The sequence below is a fragment of the Zalophus californianus genome, chromosome 15 (assembly GCF_009762305.2).
Source record: "Zalophus californianus isolate mZalCal1 chromosome 15, mZalCal1.pri.v2, whole genome shotgun sequence".
NCBI classification, from domain to species: Eukaryota; Metazoa; Chordata; class Mammalia; order Carnivora; family Otariidae; genus Zalophus; species Zalophus californianus.
In genome coordinates, this window is record NC_045609.1 from 12,289,850 (window position 1) to 12,308,352 (window position 18,503).

General features: G+C 45.1%; 1 protein-coding gene across 4 annotated transcripts in view; it reads right to left on the reverse strand.

Annotated features, from left to right (window-relative positions):
* Positions 1 to 1,397: 1,397 nt before the first annotated feature.
* Positions 1,398 to 18,503, reverse strand: part of EDARADD (EDAR associated death domain) — an 82,801-nt gene continuing 65,695 nt past the window's right edge. For all 4 annotated transcript variants that reach the window (XM_027597234.2, XM_027597235.2, XM_027597233.2 and 1 more), the window contains 2 exons: positions 15,514 to 15,559; positions 1,398 to 3,916 (listed from right to left, as the gene is read on the reverse strand). In XM_027597234.2, coding sequence (XP_027453035.1) covers positions 3,534 to 3,916; positions 15,514 to 15,559 — 429 coding nt within the window. In that variant the 3' untranslated portion in view covers positions 1,398 to 3,533. The remainder of the gene's footprint in view (positions 3,917 to 15,513; positions 15,560 to 18,503) is intronic.

Here is an 18,503-nt window from a genome sequence, read left to right on the forward strand (position 1 = left end):
TACTCTTTGATATGCCTGAATGCAACAGAGACAAAAGTCACCCTACATTTAATCTAGAGTCCGAATGAACTTGTATTTAAAAAAACTTTTGGCTAAATTTCTCTCTGCTAATATACTTCTAATAATTGAAACTTTTCATAAGGTAAATGCTAATTGATAAGAGATGTCAGTAGGTGCAAATAATGGTAGAATCAAATTCAAACAGTATGGTCATGTCAGCTCCCCCATTTAAAAAAACCCCGCCTACCCTGGCACTTCCCCCACACAATTATAAATGGGAATTTTAAGCTTTCATAGCCAGGATAGGAAATCATTAGCAATGAGGACTTTGGAAGCAATGATGCCAAATGGGGAGATGAGGGGTGGGACTCTGTGGTCATGTGCGTTTCCTGGATTCCTGAAGTTGACAGTAAAGGAGCCCACTCCGCTCCACCCGTACCCGAATCCCCTGAATTCTGTCTTCACGTTTTTGATCTACCTCAAAGGTCAGTTCAGCAGACACTTAGGAACAATAGCCATGTTCAAGATACATATGATGGTAAGTTCCATTGAAAGTCCATTTTGAAGACGAACCATGAGAGACAATGGACTCTGAGAAACAAACTGAGGGTTCTAGAGGGGAGGGGGGTGGGGGGATGGGTTAGCCCGGTGATGGGTATTAAAGAGGGCACGTTCTGCGTGGAGCACTGGGTGTTATGCACAAACAATGAATCATGGAACACTACATCCAAAACTAATGATGTAATGTATGGTGACTAATATAATTTTTTTTAAAAAGTCTGTTTTGAGATCGAAAGTTTCTGTCCCACAGAAGCAGTGCCTCCAGGGACCCGTGTTCCCAAACCAGCTTACAAAAAACGTTTAATTCAGGAATTTGTGAAATCTAGAACTGACAGTTCCAAAGAACCTAATCCCCACGTATAACTGTGTTTCCGTGGGAAAATTTTTCACGGTATTTCCCAGATTTAACGTCTGGGATATTAGGACCTTAAACATTTTTTAAAATTTGCAGCTGTGGCCCTACGGGATGGAAATTTAGAAGCGCCCCCCTGCCCCCCCCACTACTGTTCCAAGCCACTGAGGGGGGTCTGTGGAACAGCGGGCTGGGAAGCCGGGGCGGGGGGTGTACCAGGGAAGTTGGTGAGGCAGCAGAGGAGGGGAGGGAGAGCAGGGTAGTGGGGTGGTATTATTCCAATCCTCTCCTCCCTCGGGTTGCTCTTTCTTCCCATTGCACCTCTGTTCTCTGTGAGCTGGAGGCAGAGGAATTCTCTGGAAATAAGGGAGACCTCCCCGCCCTCCCCACCATGGGAATGATGGCTGGGCATGGGGCTGCAGGGATCACCTGTTGTTTTGGGTCTCTGTCTGGGGGGCAGGGGTAGGCCTAGAGGCGGGGAGGAGGGAGGAGCCAGCTGAGGAAAGGGAGCCAAAGGGCTTTTCCCTCCCGTCCCCCTCCCTCTGGGCTCTCCCCACTGCTTCTACCTGGCCAGAGCCTCTGCAGCCTGGTGCTGAGCCGGGGTGACGAGTCTGCCAGGACGGAGACGGTTAGGAGGGTACTGTGCAAAGATGGAGTTCCCCAGCAGCACGGAGAGGGGAGGGACTTTCTGTGGCACTGGCCAGGCAGCGGTCGGCAGGACATTGGTCAGGCTGGGATCCCCTCCTTGTATCCTAAGGGTGGTGGGACACAAGGTGACGGCATCCCCTGCTGGGGGTCCATACCACGCCGCACTGAATAATCACAACCCTTTTCCCTAGCGTTGTCAATAACAAATACCGAAAGCTCCTCTATATTTTTCCCCAGCACATTTTGGGCTAACATATGGGGGGGGGGGGCGTGTCGCGTGTAGCTTAATGAGAACATGGAGCATAAAAATCAAATTCCTAGAAGATTAGAGCCCCTTTAATGAGTTCTGTATGGCGCCTGGAGCATGGCTGACAATAATTATTTAACGACTCCCTCACTGGACATCAACTGCTGAAAAACCTATTTTTAAAAATCTCCACATTTTATTACGGGCTGCTCCTTTAAATACATCCTGTGATAAACCTGACATTTATCTGATAAATCAGACAAGGGAAGATGAGCTGGGTGTGATGAACCCTGAAGGAGAAGTGATGAGTAAATCTCCATAGATTTTGCTAGTTTAGAGTTTACATTTGGTAGCGAAGCTGACTGTATATATTAGCAACCTAATAAAACCCGCTAAAACTGTTCGTGGAAAACTACGTTAGTGGTTGAGAAAATAATTTTCTTTTGCGTTATTCCTAATCTTTTTTGTACTCCAGTCAATGCTCTTCATCATTTTTGCTTGTTTTAATCAGGGACGTAGACAGAATACCACCAAACCGAAAGAAGAGCCTTAGTTGTCTGAACCCACAGCCAAAACCAAATAGCGCTTTTATGAAATTGTCAAGCAAGCCAAGGCTTTGCCTTGCATCTGTTACCCTGTAAAAAATCGAGAATATCGGATCTCTCTAGTAACAAACCCTCCCATCCTCCACACTTTACCTCCCCTTAAGCCACCAAATAAGAACACCAGATATTGTTTGGACCCAATTTTTCATTTGGTTTAAAATCCTTTGAAGTTTGGATTTTAGTACCGATTCCCGGTTCTTGGCTAAACCGCTAGGTAGTGCTTGTTACAAGTGGCCCTGTTTCCAGTTGGGATAGCAGGTGCTAGAAGAGTGGTTAGGTTGCAGCCATGGGCCAGGTGATGTTTATTTCTTCACTGAGCTTGATCTCAGGCGTGAAACCCTCAGCCTTATATAAAAGATGTAAAAGTAAACATTAAACTAATTTTTAAAAAGTCTTGGGTAACAAAGGGCATTTGGTGTACTCTCTTTGTCAAACACCATGCCCAAGGTCCTTATTCCCCCCGAATCCTGACTCTCTCTTCCCACCACCAATTTTGCATTTCTTCCAAAAATGCTTGAGCAAATGACATTTTTGATAGTGCACAGATTACCAAAGTATTTGTATAAAAGAGACGGCACATACGGTGTGAAGGTACGGCCCCATAACACCAATATCCTGCTACTTCACCTAAGCACTTTACGACCAAAACAGGTAACTTCTCTGTGCTGTTTTCTTGTCAGCTGTGGGAGTGCTGTCCATCCTGAAGGAGCCCATGGATGACGATCGACTGGGGCCATCAACAATCCTAGTTCTTATTTTAATCTTCCACAGCATTGAAGGGAGAGGATAATTTTATTTTCATCATGGCATGAATCCACTCCGATTGTAGACTTTGGCCCAGGCCCCTATAGAAGTCTACAAAGTATCTTTCCCGCTTCCAGGTTCAAATATTAAATTAAAACCGAGGTGCAAAACTAAACAAAAATCCGCCACCAAAACATAACCTACCCCTCCAAAAAAACCACCAGCTTTGGGGAAAACCAATGTCCACGGTTCCGTGTCCTTATCCTAAACTCTTAAAAAAAAAAAAAAAAAAAAGGACAGATCCTCAACCTGTGGTTGTTTCAAGGTCCTGTGCCTGGCTCAAGGTCCAAAGAGGCCAGTACGAAGAAGCGGAGGTCTAGAAGTTCCTGGGGTGGTCTCCACGCCCCCTCTTGGGCCACTCCTCGTCCACCCACCTGTGCAGGACCTTCTCCACGTCAGCCCTGTGGTAGAATCTGCACAACTCCATCAGTTGGCCCACTGGTCTCTGGCTGTTCCGCAGCAAGAACTCCAAGGTGGGGCTCTGAGGCCTCTGCTCCAAGAAACACAGTTCATCATAGGGCATGCCCCATTTGCTGGCAAAATTCCTCCAGTTTTTTACTGTCGGGTGACATGGATCCAGCTTTATCCTGATGACGTCAAGCAAGTCCTGATCATTGAGTAAGTCACTTATGGTCGGGGCCCGGAGCGAGCAGGCGGGACAAGTACAGTTCTCCTTGCAGGACTCGCCTTTGCTTATATCTGCAGGAACAAGCAATACAGCCCACAGGTCAGCAAGAAAGCAAATGCATGCGTCCATCTCTCCCGTCCTTGATTTTCCTGCTCAAATGCCGAGAGCACCGGTGAGAGTGTAACACAGCGTAGCCTACAGATACTCATAGATGCTTTCAGGTTACTCATTTCCATAGGCTCACACAACGAACGTGGCGTTCTTGACAGCCAAGGGATGGGTGGCTTTGCTGGAAGCACTAGTAAGACTTTATACAGCCAGTTTCCCTTTCTTTCGGAGACTCTCTGAGTCTCACATTGGGCATTGGCAAGACTGCTGGCTGGAATTTGGGCTCCGAGGAGCAGGGCTCTCTCTGGGGGCGGGTCCCCGGTGGGAGTCACACTGCGCTGTTCCACAAGTAAACTAGCCCATACTTGCCTGAACCTCCACTCTTACCCCTTCCAAGTTACAAGTCGGCCCTGACGGCTTTTTAATGCCAAACACAGCACGTTGGGGTATAAAGGATTGCACAACTCTTTAAAAGGCCTTTAGACACACCCACATACACTGAAAACTGGAATATTCACTCCATATGCATATTTGAAACGGAGTGATAATTGATAATGCTAGAAAACTTACTTTTGAGATTTATGGCCACCTTATCATCCTTTGCCTTTATCTGTGTTTTCTTCACTCACTTCACTTCTTCTGCCTTTGAAGTAGAGCCAATACCCTGAGGTGTGCACCGTGGGATGGAAGAACAGGAGGCTTTTGAGCTGAGCCTCACCAAGAAGGGCACAGCCCCAGCCCAGAGGAAGGGCAAACATTCTTCCATCAGTCATCTTTAGCCTCATTTCAATGCAAGGAGGCATGTTGCGGGGTGGGGTGGGGGGCGGGGAATGAAGGAGTCGGGAAGAAGTGCTCACAAGTCACTTATCATTAAGTTGCTAAGTGGTGTTTGCACGACATGGCAACCTGAGTGTCTTAACTTCTGCATCAGCACCGGGGCTCCTGACCCTTCTGACCAGGGATTTTAACAGCCAAAGGCTACACGAGAGACCACTGGCTTGGAAAATTCTGGGAGGTTGGTTACAATGACCTTTACTATACTGAGCCCTGGACTTCCCAATTTAGGAAAGGAAAGAATTTGGGAAAAAGGAGTGTCTTCGGTGATCTGAAGGTTGAGAACCAGCCATCCGGAGGCAAGCACAAACGACAAAATGACAAGAACCATGAAAATCCTGCTCCTACTCTTTGACCTACTAACATAACTTCTGGGAATCCAGCCTAAGGAGATAATCTAGAATATGTATACACATGACTGATTCTAATTACAGTCTTATCTTTATTATCCATTTTTTTAAATAAATGCCAAAGGTGAGGGACTAGTGAGATAAATTATTGTACTACTTGATGGAATTTTATTTAAGTAACTATGAAGACTAGGTAGCGACCCAGAAAACGCGTGTGCTGTAATTTCAAGTGAAAAGTGCAAGATGTAAAGAATGTGCGTCCTTGACATTAGAAGCGTGAAAACTCTATACTACGGAAGGAAATGCACAAAAATAGTAATAGCTATTGTCTTAATTCTGTAGGATTGTTTCTGTTTTCCAAACTTTCTCCAGTGGTGTTTTATTTCTGTGGTAACCAACACAATGTATTACACGAATAAGCAGGCTCCCACCTGACTTTGAAGGTCACCTGGACCTCCTGTGGCTTCTAATGCCCCCCTCACCCCAGCTCCCCTTGGATACGGCTGCCTCTGGAACTGGGCCCAAGGCTCCTTTGCCCCTTTGGACACTGTCTATTGCACGGCAGGGTGCATCCTCCCTGAAGGTTCCTTCCGACAGCCGAGCCCCAAAACCCCAGCCCCAGCCCACCATGTCCCAGCTGCATCCCTCCCCCATCACCTGACGTGCTGGGATCCCAGCCTGTCTCGCTCCCTGCCAAGTCCTTGAGAGGGACAAGGAGGTGCTCCAGGTCTGTTCTTAGCCCGAAGCTTTCCCCTCCCCCCCTCCCCCCCTCCCTCCCTTTGGTCACCTCCTCTGCTCCCAGTGTTCCACCACACACTCCCACTGAAATGGAAGGCCCCTTCTTTTTGCATCTGTGGGACCCCCCCGCACAGCCCTTGACATACAGCAAATGCGTAAGCAATGTTTATTGAATGAGTGAGTGAATGCACGAGTGAACAAATGAGTGAGCAGCCCTGCTTGCTCTTCTGGGCTCCACAACTGAGCACTGGGAAGCCCCTCTTGATGTTCAGATGACATCTCCAACTCAGGGGACCTAAAACAGTACTGAAGTGTCTCCCCCTAAGCATCAAAAGCACCCTGACCCCCTACTGACACAGCTCCCTAGGTGTCCTTGTAGACTTTTTCACTGTATTCAACCAGTGACCACGTCGTGGCCTCCACGGGAAGCTCTCCATGCTACAATTCCTGTCTTCCTTCCCAGAACTTCCTTAAATACAATCTGTGCTCCAGACCAGCTGGACTACTCCATTCCCCGAACTTCATCCATCCTGTAAAGCCTACCTCAGATTAATTAAAAGAAAGACTAATATAGCGCAGGGTAGAAAAATTGGAAATTATATACCATTACAGATTTTGTATAAACTATTGAACATTTAGGGTTTTCTCCAATTCTCATGACTAAGAGGAACAATATGATGCAGACCCTTGCATATATATTTTTGGCCACATCTATACTCATCGTACCCAGTAATGGGATTATTAGGCCCAAAAGTATGAGCATTCTAAGGCTATCAATGCATGTGCCCCAAAGTGCTTTCCAGAAATAAAGGTGGTACTAATTTACACTCCAACCAGGGAACAGTGATGCCGCTTATCTCACTTGACCTTTGTCAGCACCGAGTGAAAAATGTTTGTTGGTTTCACAGGCAGGAAAATTAGGCTTCATATTCTTCTGCCTCCACATGTCTTTGCTGGTGTTTTCTCTCTGATCAGTTTTCTCTCTTCTCCCCCTCTCCCTCTCACAGGACTCCTTCTGCTGAACTTCATCCATCCTATAAAACCCACCTCAGATTCACCCCTTGCATGAAATCTCCCCGGCTGTGGCCCGGAATGCTGCCCCATTCAGAATCCCATCATTTTGTTTGCATTTCCTGACTCTCCGTTGCGGTGAGATATTCTGCATGGTTTTCTTGTTCCTCATTACACCTTAAATGCCCTAGAACAGATCCAGATCATTCTGCACTGTGCTCTACATCTTAGAGTTTAAAAATGTTGCATTACATTTCTATGTAATATAGCCGTTCTTGAGCCATATTAATAATGATGCATTAAGAAGTAAAGCTTTGGGGCGCCTGGGTGGCTCAGTTAGTTAAGCATCTGCCTTCGGCTCAGGTCCTGATCTCAGAGACCTGGGATCGAGCCCTGCATCGAGCCCCGCATCGGGCTCCCTGCTCAGCGGGGAGTCTGCTCCCTCTCTCTCTGCCCCTCCCCTCTGCTCATGCTCTCTCTTTCTCTCTCTCAAATAAATAAGATCTTAAAAAAAAAAAAAGAAGTAAAGCTTTAGCAGCACAATGGGACAGAAGTCTATTTGTTTAAAAAATGAACTTTGTAATGGTAAAGGTGATTTTTTACTAAAAGAAAGGTATAAGGGAAATCCTGCAATTTTCTTTGCTTTTATTTAAAGGTAGGGTCAAATGAACAATATTCCATCAAATGGCCAAGAAAACAGGCTACCAAAGAGTATGTATAATTCTGATTTTCTAAAAACAAACAATATAGTAGGGGCGCCTGGGTGGCTCAGTTGCTTAAGAGTCTGCCTTCAGCTCAGGTCATGGTCTTGGGGTCCTGGGATTGAGCTCTGCATCAAGGCAGGCTCCCTGCTCACTCTCTCAAAAATGAATAAATAAAATCTTTTTTAAAAAGACCAAAAGACAATATAGTAATTCATACCCATGTAAAGCATATATTATATATATAGTCACAGACAGAAAAAGTCTGGAAGCATGTATAACAAAAATGTTACCAATGGATATTTCCTAATTTTTTTTTATAATGATTGTGTTTCTTTGGATACCTCAAAAATATTTTTTATATGTCACAGAAAAAGAAAGGAGGATTTAAATCTCAAAGTCCAGAATTAAATGTATTGGTGCCCAAGGGTGATCTCTGGTACCACCTTTGTAAGATTCATTGTTGGCAAGGTTTTCTCCTTTGGTGTCAAGACGACGACTAAAAATAATACAATAATAAATAATATAAAGAAGAAAGACATCAGTAAGGTTTCTGTGAAGCTCCTTTAAGCCCTCTAGTGTAAGAGAAGCTTTTCTTTGAACAATTACATTGACGATTTATTAATTTGTTTGAAAATAGATGATGTGCCAAAAATCTATCGATGTTTTCCTTTTGTATTTTCCGTGACACAAACCACAAACCGTTTATTGAATTGCAAGCTCCACGAACTGCCAACACTAGTGAATTTAGAGCTGCCTTTTAGAATCATAAACTATAATTAGCTCTCTGGCGGACTTAAGAGGAGAAACATGTTTTGTTTTGTTTTGTATCAAATATATTTTGTCCTGCCCTGCTTTAAACACCTATCATGTAATAGTGCACATAAAAGGCTAGGCTAGGTGATGCCTTGGGGAAGAAACAATTGTGGGGAGAGAGACAGAGGACCAAAGAAGCTTTCATCAGAAATGGGGAAAAATGGGATTATTATCTGATGCCTCTCAAAAAACAAGCAAAAGATTGCTGTACAGTTGAAGCTCAGAAATTGTTTGCCAGATGAATGAATAAGAACAATGCTTTCTCCCAGGAGACAAGGGACGCTTGTTACTTTTAAGTAATCTCTACACCCAGTGTGGGGTTTGAACTCACGACCCTGGGATCAAGAGTCACATTCTACCCACTGAGGCAGCAAGGCACCCCCTTAGAGACTTGTTATTATTGTTTGATGACTCTTAGGACCTGAAGAGAGAAAGTTAAAAGAAAGGGAAGTTTGCTGGTGTCTCCTGGTGATAAATAGATATTGGTGGAAAACAATACAGCGTTGGTTAAAATACAACAGAATGGACTGATTCTAGATTGGGGGAGCAGAGGAAGGGGCTATTTCAGAAAGGAAGTTACTTATGTATAAAAAGTCACTCAGATTCGCTAATGAGGGTCCTCACTTGCCACATTTTGACGCCTGACTTGTGTATTTTCTGCTGATGAAAAGCCAGAATGGAAGACACCATTAATGTATGACTTCTTATTCTAGAGGCCAAAGCCCTGGAAGACTCGTTCTCTGTGAGTCTAGTCTGAGTACCAGCTTACACCCGGGGAGAATTTGTCACAGGAGGAAGTGCTGGATTTCTGTGTCTCTTCATCACACCAACTGTCATTTATGGAAGGGCTACTGTATGACCAGCCCGGCATGGAGCCCTTGATCCTACATCATTCCAACCTGTGTCATGTGGGGTTCATCAAATCTCAGCACTCTAACCTCCTAGAGCTTGACTTCTCCAGGCATTTAACGTCCACAGACTTCAGATTCCTCATCCATAAAATGAAAATGATAATTTCTCTATCTCATGAATTAAATGCGATAAAGGATGTGAACGCATTTTTGTCAGGTCTTATGTAAAGATGGTAGGTCTTACTTTTTTTTTTTTTTAAGGACACAGGGAAGAAGAGAGTCCCTATGTAGTCTGGCCTCTGCAGATACCTCTCAGCTCACTTCCTTCTCTATCGCTCTTCCCTGCCCACACTTGTCCCTAGATCGCTAAGCTCAGGCCTGCCTCAGGACCTTTACACCAGCTAGCTCTTCTCCCTGGAGTCTTCTGTCCTCAGATCTTCACATGGCTGGCTCCTTTGCATTGTTCAGGTCTCCGTGAACTTTCTTAGCTAAAGCAGCTAAGCTTCCCTGCCAGGCAAAATCCCATTACCCTCGTTTATTTTCCTCAAGGCACACTCTACCACCGTATGTAATGAATTATTTCTGTTTATTGTCTGTCACTCCCAAGTAGTACATAAATTCCAAGAGGAAAGAGACTTTCGTATCTAATGTCACCACTTCATCCCAGGCACACAGTAAGCGCTCAGTAATATTTGTTGAGTCAATCAAATGAATGAAGAATGTGTCATGGAGAAACAGTCCAATTATAGTCCAATTAGAAACCCCTGGGCAGCCTAAGAAGAGCTATCTAGAAAATTCCACATCAACCGAAACATTTTTGTGTGTGTGTGTGTGCTGAGCATATATAAGGCAGAAGAAAGATGCCTGGTCGCTATGGAGAAGACGTAACCTGTGTACAACAGAGATTAAGAACAGCTTTAGAGGCATGCCAACGGACTCAGTATCAGCTAGCACGATGCAGGTGTGCAACTTGGACAGGTAACTGAGCTCTCCAAGGCCATATCCTCACTCCCTGAACAGGGACAGTGAGATCTATTTCACAAGGTTGTTGCAAAGATTGAATGAGAGCATCCATTAAAGCCTCAACCCACGGCATGGTGGGCAGGCAACAAAGGATTAATAGCTGCCGGTAAAGAAGCACAACCAACAGCCCTTTTTAAAGCAGTAGTTCTCAACCTTGGCCACGAGATGGAACTCCTCCTCCCCCAGAACCCTGCCTACACCCCAAACCCTCTGGCCCCACCCACTGAAATCCTTATTTAATTGGTCCTGGGGTGCAGGAGGGACATGGGAATTTTTAAAGGCTCCCCTGGGAATTCTAAAATGCAGCCAGGGTTGAAAACCATTGCCTTAAAGACATCCACAGAGTAAGTTCTTAGTCAGAAGGGCCTGCCATAATTACATTTTGGAATCAGAGCTACTTTTGAGAGATGGTGTGTCTGTTCAGTGATTAAGTCTTTGAACAGATAACATGTCCCCACACTCAACAGTAGAGTAGTGGGTTTTCCTATGGGGTGTTTTCTGTCCTCTCCCCCTGCTCTTCATCCTCTCTCACACACACACATTTACATAGACTTTAAAGAAGTGTTTCGGGATTCTAGAATGTTCTCCCTCCAGGTGTGGCTATGTCACTTAAAACAACGGTAAGAAACAGCTCGCATCCAACGGCGCAGTGTCTAACTCCGGTTTGGGGCTGGCGGGTTTTAAAATACTGTTCAATTAACAGTTAATTGTAAACTGGAACAAGATTCAGGATTCAGAAAGGTCATGATTACTTGAGCCTAGAAATTGGCTCCAGTCAGATGTTGGCAGTGGATCACAGATTGACTTAATGTGTCTCCCTGCAGGGTAGGTGCCGTTTTATCTTGTACACTCTGGCTTTTCGAGAACTATTACCACACGGGTGTTTCCCTCCAGTGTGCTCAGGACCACTGTGAGCTCTTAGATCATTTATAATAATGTTCCCCAGGATAACTAGGTCTTGAGTTAATTCAAACAATTAAATAGTAAACATTTTTTTATTGGCAACTTAGCAAATAGCAAAATATTGTGGTCCTGAAATAAAATAACTCTATCCCAGGTGTCTATAAATTATCAGATTTGGAGCCTGCAAAATACCAACAAAGTGTGAGAGTAGAGTCAAATATTTCTGCAGTTATGTGTGTTAAGGGTATAAACTCATGCTTTTTTCTATGTGTGTGTGGTTTCCAATGTGGTTGGAAATATATTTAAAATGTCAGTTTATGGCTTTGATAAATCACTGGGGTGCGCGCACGCACACACACACACACACACACACACACACACACCACATTATTCATCGGAGGTAGTTTATATGCTTTGAGCTGGAAAATGATGAAGAACTATTTTTATCTCCCAAGAAACTAACCCAAGGGCTTTTGGTGGGCGTTTGATCTCTTAACCAAAGGGAAAAACAATGCAATTTCATTCTCTCTCTCTCTCTAAAACACCCTTTTAAGGAGACATCAAGTTGGCAGCAGCTGTGGGGAGTCTAACTGACAAATTGGAAGGATCTGGGCTAGTAGATCACGCTGTGCCTTGATTTTGTCATCAAACAAAGCTGGAGTGTAGAGGGCACTTTAAGAAGAAAAAAAAAACAACAACCAATTTAGGTCAGGAAGGACCCAGGTAAAAATTCAGCTTAGAATTCCATGTGAATTTGGATTCTGAAATTACGTGACACAAACATATGAATGAAGTGTCATGTAATGGACCTAATTTGAAACAAAAGTAACAATCCTATTTTACCTGCATTTCTGTGGGGAAATTAGGTTTAGGTTGGGCAAGCGCTGAATTATGCAAGGTTGTCAGAAAATCATCCTTGAAAAGCTGGCCAAATGTGGAGAGCAGGTGCATTATTCTATTAATCGGGGGCACCACACAGAGTCTTCTTTCTTGCGCTCTGCCTCCCATGGGCGTTTGCTTCTGTACTCCCTGGTTCCATGAAGAGGGGACTTTGCTTTTCCAGGGGGAGCTGATTCTGATTTGTATTCTCTTTCTTTCCTTGCTTACAAACTGTCGGCTGTCATTTCCCATGTCTGTCTAATCCCTCCCTCTGTGGCAGTACCTTCCATTGCTTATTTTAACCAGCTATAAGCTGGATCACAGATAACTAAAGTTTTCAAAGACAAAAATTTAATAAAATCCAGGCTCTGAGTTCAGGGCCTGAGGGCCTGATCCAGGGAAAGTAGCGAGCTTTTTGTGAAAGCTATTACCGTGATTCAGAGACTGACTCTGAGGGCGGGGGTGTGAGGGTGGGCTTTGGCTTTGTTCCAGGTTAAGACTGTATCTGAGAAGGCTGACCCTCACCCCCCCTGTATGACACTCAAGCATTCGATGTGTGTACTACCCAGGCAATGCATCTGACCAGTAGAGAGGCAGCCTGGTTTGGTGGTTGGGATTGAGCTCCTGCCAGGCCCCAGGCCTGAGTCCCACTTAGGACTCCTGTGACCCAGCACCAGCCACGTGACGCAGCATCACTTCTGTAACCTCCATCTTGTGAGGAATATAAGTTCGGAGCTGTCATGTGCACTTTTTCTAAGCGGCTCTTTAAAGTGCTTACAACAGGGCCTGGTATATAGTAAGTGCTAAATTAGTGTTTGTAAGTACAATGATAAAGCTTACTTAAGCTGCTACTCTCACTCAAAGACCGAAATATACAGATCAGCTTTTGCCAGTTTACTCAAGAGCAAAGCCATTAAGTGTCTCTCATCCCCTTGTTTATGAAAAACAAAAACAGAAACAAAAATCCAACCAAACACTCACTCTTGTGTGCAGGGTAGCACGTCGGGTGCGAAAGGTATTGACTTCAATAGCACCATATGCACGCAATCATTTTACCTATCACTGTGAAAAGTTTATTCTCTTCAAAAGTCTTCCATTTCATTTTGACACAGGTAAAATTTTTTTTTTTAAAGATAAATGTACTTTTATTTTTTTTTAAAGATTTTATTTATTTATTTGAGAGAGAGAGAATGAGAGATAGAGAGCACGAGAGGGAAGAGGGTCAGAGGGAGAAGCAGACTCCCCACGGAGCGGGGAGCCCGATGTGGGACTCGATCCCAGGACTCCAGGATCATGACCTGAGCCGAAGGCAGTTGCTTAACCAACTGAGCCGCCCAGGCGCCCGACACAGGTAAAATTTTTTAAGAGATGACTGAAATTTGATTAAAGTTAATCTATTAGTCAACAACAACCTTAAATCATAAAGGTTTATAGATATTCCTAAACAACTTTATCCATTTTCATTTTAGCTCACATTCCACATTACTATGTAGGGTGTTAGTCTTTTAAAAGTTTAAATACAGGTTTTTTGTTTTGTTTTGTTTTAATTAGAAAAGAAAGGGGTGCCTGGGTGGCTCAGTTGGTTAAGCCACTGCCTTCGGCTCAGGTCATGATCCCAGGGTCCTGGGATCGAGCCCCGCATCAGGCTCTCTGCTCAGCGGGAAGCCTGCTTCTCCCTCTCCCTCTGCTGCTCCCCCTGCTTGTGCTCTCTCTCTCGCTGTATCTCTGTCAAATAAATAAAATCTTAAAAAAGAAAAGAAACGAAACATGTGCTTACTGCAGAAAATCTGAAAATTCAGATGAGCATAGGGGAAAAAAATTCATGCTCTTACCACTGAGGTCGATCAGTTAGCCTTTTATGGATTTCCTTATTTTATCACATGTTATATATATTTGCCTACATCTGATCATTTGTTATATACAAGTTTGTATATACAGGTTAAAAGTTGGGGGGGAGAGATTTTTTTCTGATATCCACTCATGTTAGAAATTTAAAAAATATAGGAGAGTGGAAAGAAAACAAAAATTGACTGCTTGTGAGCAAAGATGCTTTCTCCGCCTCACATCACCCAGCTAGTGCTTCTAATTTGAGCTTGTCGGCTGCAGCATTTGTGGAAGAGAGATAATTACTGGCCAGCAGTCCTAGCCTCCGGTGGGGGGCGGGGTGTGGTCGAGGGAAGGCAAGTTCCAACGGGGTGTCCAGATGGGACCCTGACCTTAGGCCTGTACCGTGAAACCTGCTGGGAAGGCTCCAGTACAAATTCAGCTGACTCAGTTTCCCCTTTGACTTCTCTAATCACAGCAGGATAGTGGCTGGACTGGAACCAGGATCCCAACTTCTGTCTCCCAGAGCTGTACTTCTGTCTGGGACTCACATAGTAGGTCTTTAATAAATAAAGATCTACTGAATGAAAAAAAAATCACCTAGAGTCTCACCACCCAGAGCTAACTGCTGCTAACACCTTTTTTCTTCCTTTCTTTCTTTCTCTTTCTCTCTTTTTTTTTTTTAAGTAGAGCCCAATGCAGGGCTTGAACTCATGACCCTGAGATTGAGACCTGAGCTAAGATCAAGAGTGGGATGTTAACCGACTGAGCCACCCAGGTGCTGCTCATGTCATGTTTCTAAGGGAGGAAAAAAGTTGATTATACACTACATGTTCTGATTTTCAGCATGGTTACATGGGCACAGTCTAGGTAGGATTGGTGACCCATTATCCTGAGGGCTTTAGGGTCCACCACCCTCCCCCTAAGAAAGAAAGAAACAAAACCCTGATGACTCAGGTCCTTCAATATGTGTTTTAAGAGGTATAGAAAACATTAGGGAGGTTTTAATGTTTTTTAGTTATTCTTTTGGTAGCTTCTTTTAATGCTCACTCCAGATTTTCTCCATGATGAATTAATAAGAAATCTGAAGACGGCCAAAGTTTCCAACTTACATTAACAAGTGGGAAAGGAGGCAGATCTTCATGTTTCTCTGGTTAAACACACCAGCGGCAGACGGGACGAGCACATGGCCGGTGCGGGAGGGGCTCCTCAGCTAACAGAGCGCCCCAGGCACAGAGAAGGGATGGAGGCAGTGACTGGCTGAGCCGGCCCTTCCCACAGGGGCCTGTTTGGCCCCAGCCCCGTTGCCTTCTTCCACCTGGCAGTTTTCCATCAATGCCAAGGCCCCCAGCTCTGTTGTGACTGCTACCCCCTCCTAAACTTTTCCTATTGAGAACCCGGCTGTGCCCTTCACAAGCCAAAGAGGGTCAGCTCGGAGAAAATACTCTGAAGGCTTTTGTGAAATCTGGTTACCATTTCCTTCCACTTCCCCCGGGCCTGTGGTTGGAAAGTTTCTCTAGCCTTTAATACAGATTTTTAAAGTTAATGATAAACATATTTGCAAATTATCTTTAATTCTGTCATGCCAGTTATCAGAAAAGCCCAGACCTCTGCAGAATCAATCCTTTACCTGAAAGGGGATCTCCAGTACTGTCTGGAAAGCCATTTTCTTCTCCCTGTTAACCAGAAAGCAACCTTCATTAGAATTATACCCATATGTGCACGGAGATAGTATCAATTTTCCAATGTAGTTAAATTTCCACCAGAGCCTGGCAGGGGAGGTGGTGATGGCTCTCAAGAACAGTATTGTAATGGGTATAGAACTATGCATTTCTTCTAGAATAGGGGCTCCTGGAGGGCAGGAGCTTTGGTCTGTTTGCTCCCTGTGCTGGGTTCTCCATTCCCAGGACAGCGCCTGGCACACAGCAGACCCCAGTGGATGAAACAATGTGCTACATTTTACTTTTATTTCACACGAGGGATGATTTTTATTTTATTCCCTATCTACTCTTTGTTTGGGCTTGCTGTCAGTCCAGGTTGTAATTCGTTTCCGGATCTATTGTATTTTTTAAAAATATATTTCGAAACGGCGAAGAGACACGGTCCAAAGGAAGTGTCCAAATCTCTTGAGAGATGATTGCGTTTCTGCCCTTCTGCTGGGGGTTCTGTTTTTACAAACAAGGCTGTGCTACGGGATAGGCTCCATGTAGGGATACAGTTTCCCTTGCTGGGGGGTGGGGTGGGGTGGGGTGGGGTGTGTGTGTGTGTGTGGGGGGGGTGGGGTGGGGTGGGGTGGGGTGTGTGTGTGTGTGTGTGTGTGTGTGTGTGTGTGTGTGTGTGTGTGTGTTTTCAATGAAGTCAGCAGAGGAGACCATCCTCAGGACATGTTTGTTTATATTAACGACATCTTCAGACAATGAAAGCCTCTCTCTGCCGCTAGTATGACCCCCTCCATCAGGTTCCAGAATTAGCACCAGCATGGGGTCAGAAGCCCTAGGTTTTCATCCAGCTACACTAATAACCTAAAACACCTCACTTACTGGCTTGGGTCTCTGCATCCTCATTTGTAGATTAAGGTAGCCGACAGATTGGCTCATCCCTAAGGTGCTCTGTGTTCTCAGTTTCGCCCTGAAAGACGTGCTAATGCCCTGGGGTCATGCCTTTTAAATAGTCTTTTTCTCTCCATCGTCTAAGAAGCCCTCCCCCTCACTCTGAGCTCATAAATCCCCATGTCTCAGCCGTGTAGATACATTTGTCTAATTATGAGCCTCATTTTTTTTTCCACATAAGAAGCATTCCGATGTTTAACCAGCCAGATCCCTGCCCCCCCTCACCCCCCAACGAATCTAAATATTTCTTGTTTCTGTTTGAGTCTCGCCTCTCACCACTGTCCTAACTGGAATGAAAAGCAACCTGCTCGCTCTATGCATACAGGGGCTCAGGGTTATAGGAAGTTTTTGAAAGAACAAAAATCTCTTTTTTTTCTTTTTTACTTTTACAAGCCTAACTCCAGAAGCTCCACAATGGTAGGGCCACTGTTCGACGGGTCATGCAGGGACCTGCCTTCCCACATCTGTACAACTGTGGCAGGACTGGGCAGGCATGCTTTTTTTATCAGCAAAGTCACGGTTCTGCTCACCGAATTGGAAACATGCATGGAGCAAACAGAAACAGGACCTTCAGCTGGTGCTGAGAGACACAAACGTGAAAACGGAGGTCCCTGCTAACCCATGAGCTTTCCCTTAACTAGAGACTACGTAACATGGCATATGTGACCTGATGTCTCATAACCTGGAGAACATTTCTACCAAAGACAATGTCTGGCCAGAATCATCCCCATGACAGAGATGAGGGACATGACATGACTCAGAATGACTTGTGAAGGTTGAAGGAGACAGAATAATAGAATAATATCTACGATCTCTGTTCTTGCTCTGATTATATTATGTTATGATACTTCTTAGGTTAGTTTTCTAAGAGTGAAATCAGAAAAGACTTATTTTTGCATTTTTTAAAATGGCCTTACTGAAACCACATTCACGCCTTTACTCCACACCTCCGGATGGAGTACCCAGGATGTACCAGTTCCCCATGTTGAACCTATATACAGAGATAAAGAAATCTGAACCCCTGACCTCAAGGCCTGCCTTCAGATATGCTGGGGAAGTAGAGACGCACACAACTAACTAAAATACAAGGCAGACAGTGATGGGTTCCAATAGAGAGGTGCAGACAGAGAGGAGACGTTTCCTCTGATGGAAAAAACCACAGGCGGTTTCTTTGAACCAGAGATATTTGAGATGAGCTTTGCTGAGGATCTGGACAGTAGGCACTTGGAGGCAAGGGCATTGAACCAGAGGCCCATGTGAGCTGGCAAGGAAGTGGCAACATGGCGCCTGTAGGGCACTTCCTCTGAAGCAAAGGCCATGCGAGGCAAGAGATGGAGATGCTCTGAGGCCAGACTGAGGCCTGGAAACCCATCTAAGGAGCAGGGCTTCCTCTCACATACAACGGGCCACTCACTCAGGAGCTCTCTCCAGAAGCAGGCCTGCTCAGAGCTGGCCGGGAGCGGAGCAGGAAATGCCCCCTACTGTGTGTGCAGCATAGGTACATGGCGGTTAGGGAGCATGTACAGGCCAGGTGACTGTGGGGTGTGGGGGCGGGGGAAGCAAGATGGCCTCAGAGGTGACAATTAATGAGACCCCAGACCACGCATCTGGGAAAGGAAGGGATAAGGCCGGAGCCACCACAGAGATACCGTCATGAGGTGAAAGGCGATAAAATCAAGAGTTTTGAAGGGTGATGGATGAGACCATGAGATGTCCGTGGCTGTTGAAAACATGGTGCTGGGTCCTTGAGGGAGGCCAGGGCCGGAGAGGAAAATATGGATGTTGACACGATTATGGAAGAAGAGAGATGCTGGAGAGCAAGACGTGTGGTCACAGCCTTGAAGAGGACACCGACACGTATATTTTGGGGGCAGGGGAGGGCACGAAGGGGGGGAGCAGAGAAGGGAGGTCAGAGAGGAGGGAGAAAAGCAAGAGGTGACAACATCTGTGGGCCCCGCAAAGACAAGATTTGGTGAGGAGCTGAGTGGTGACATCCGAAAGCAGTTCCAGC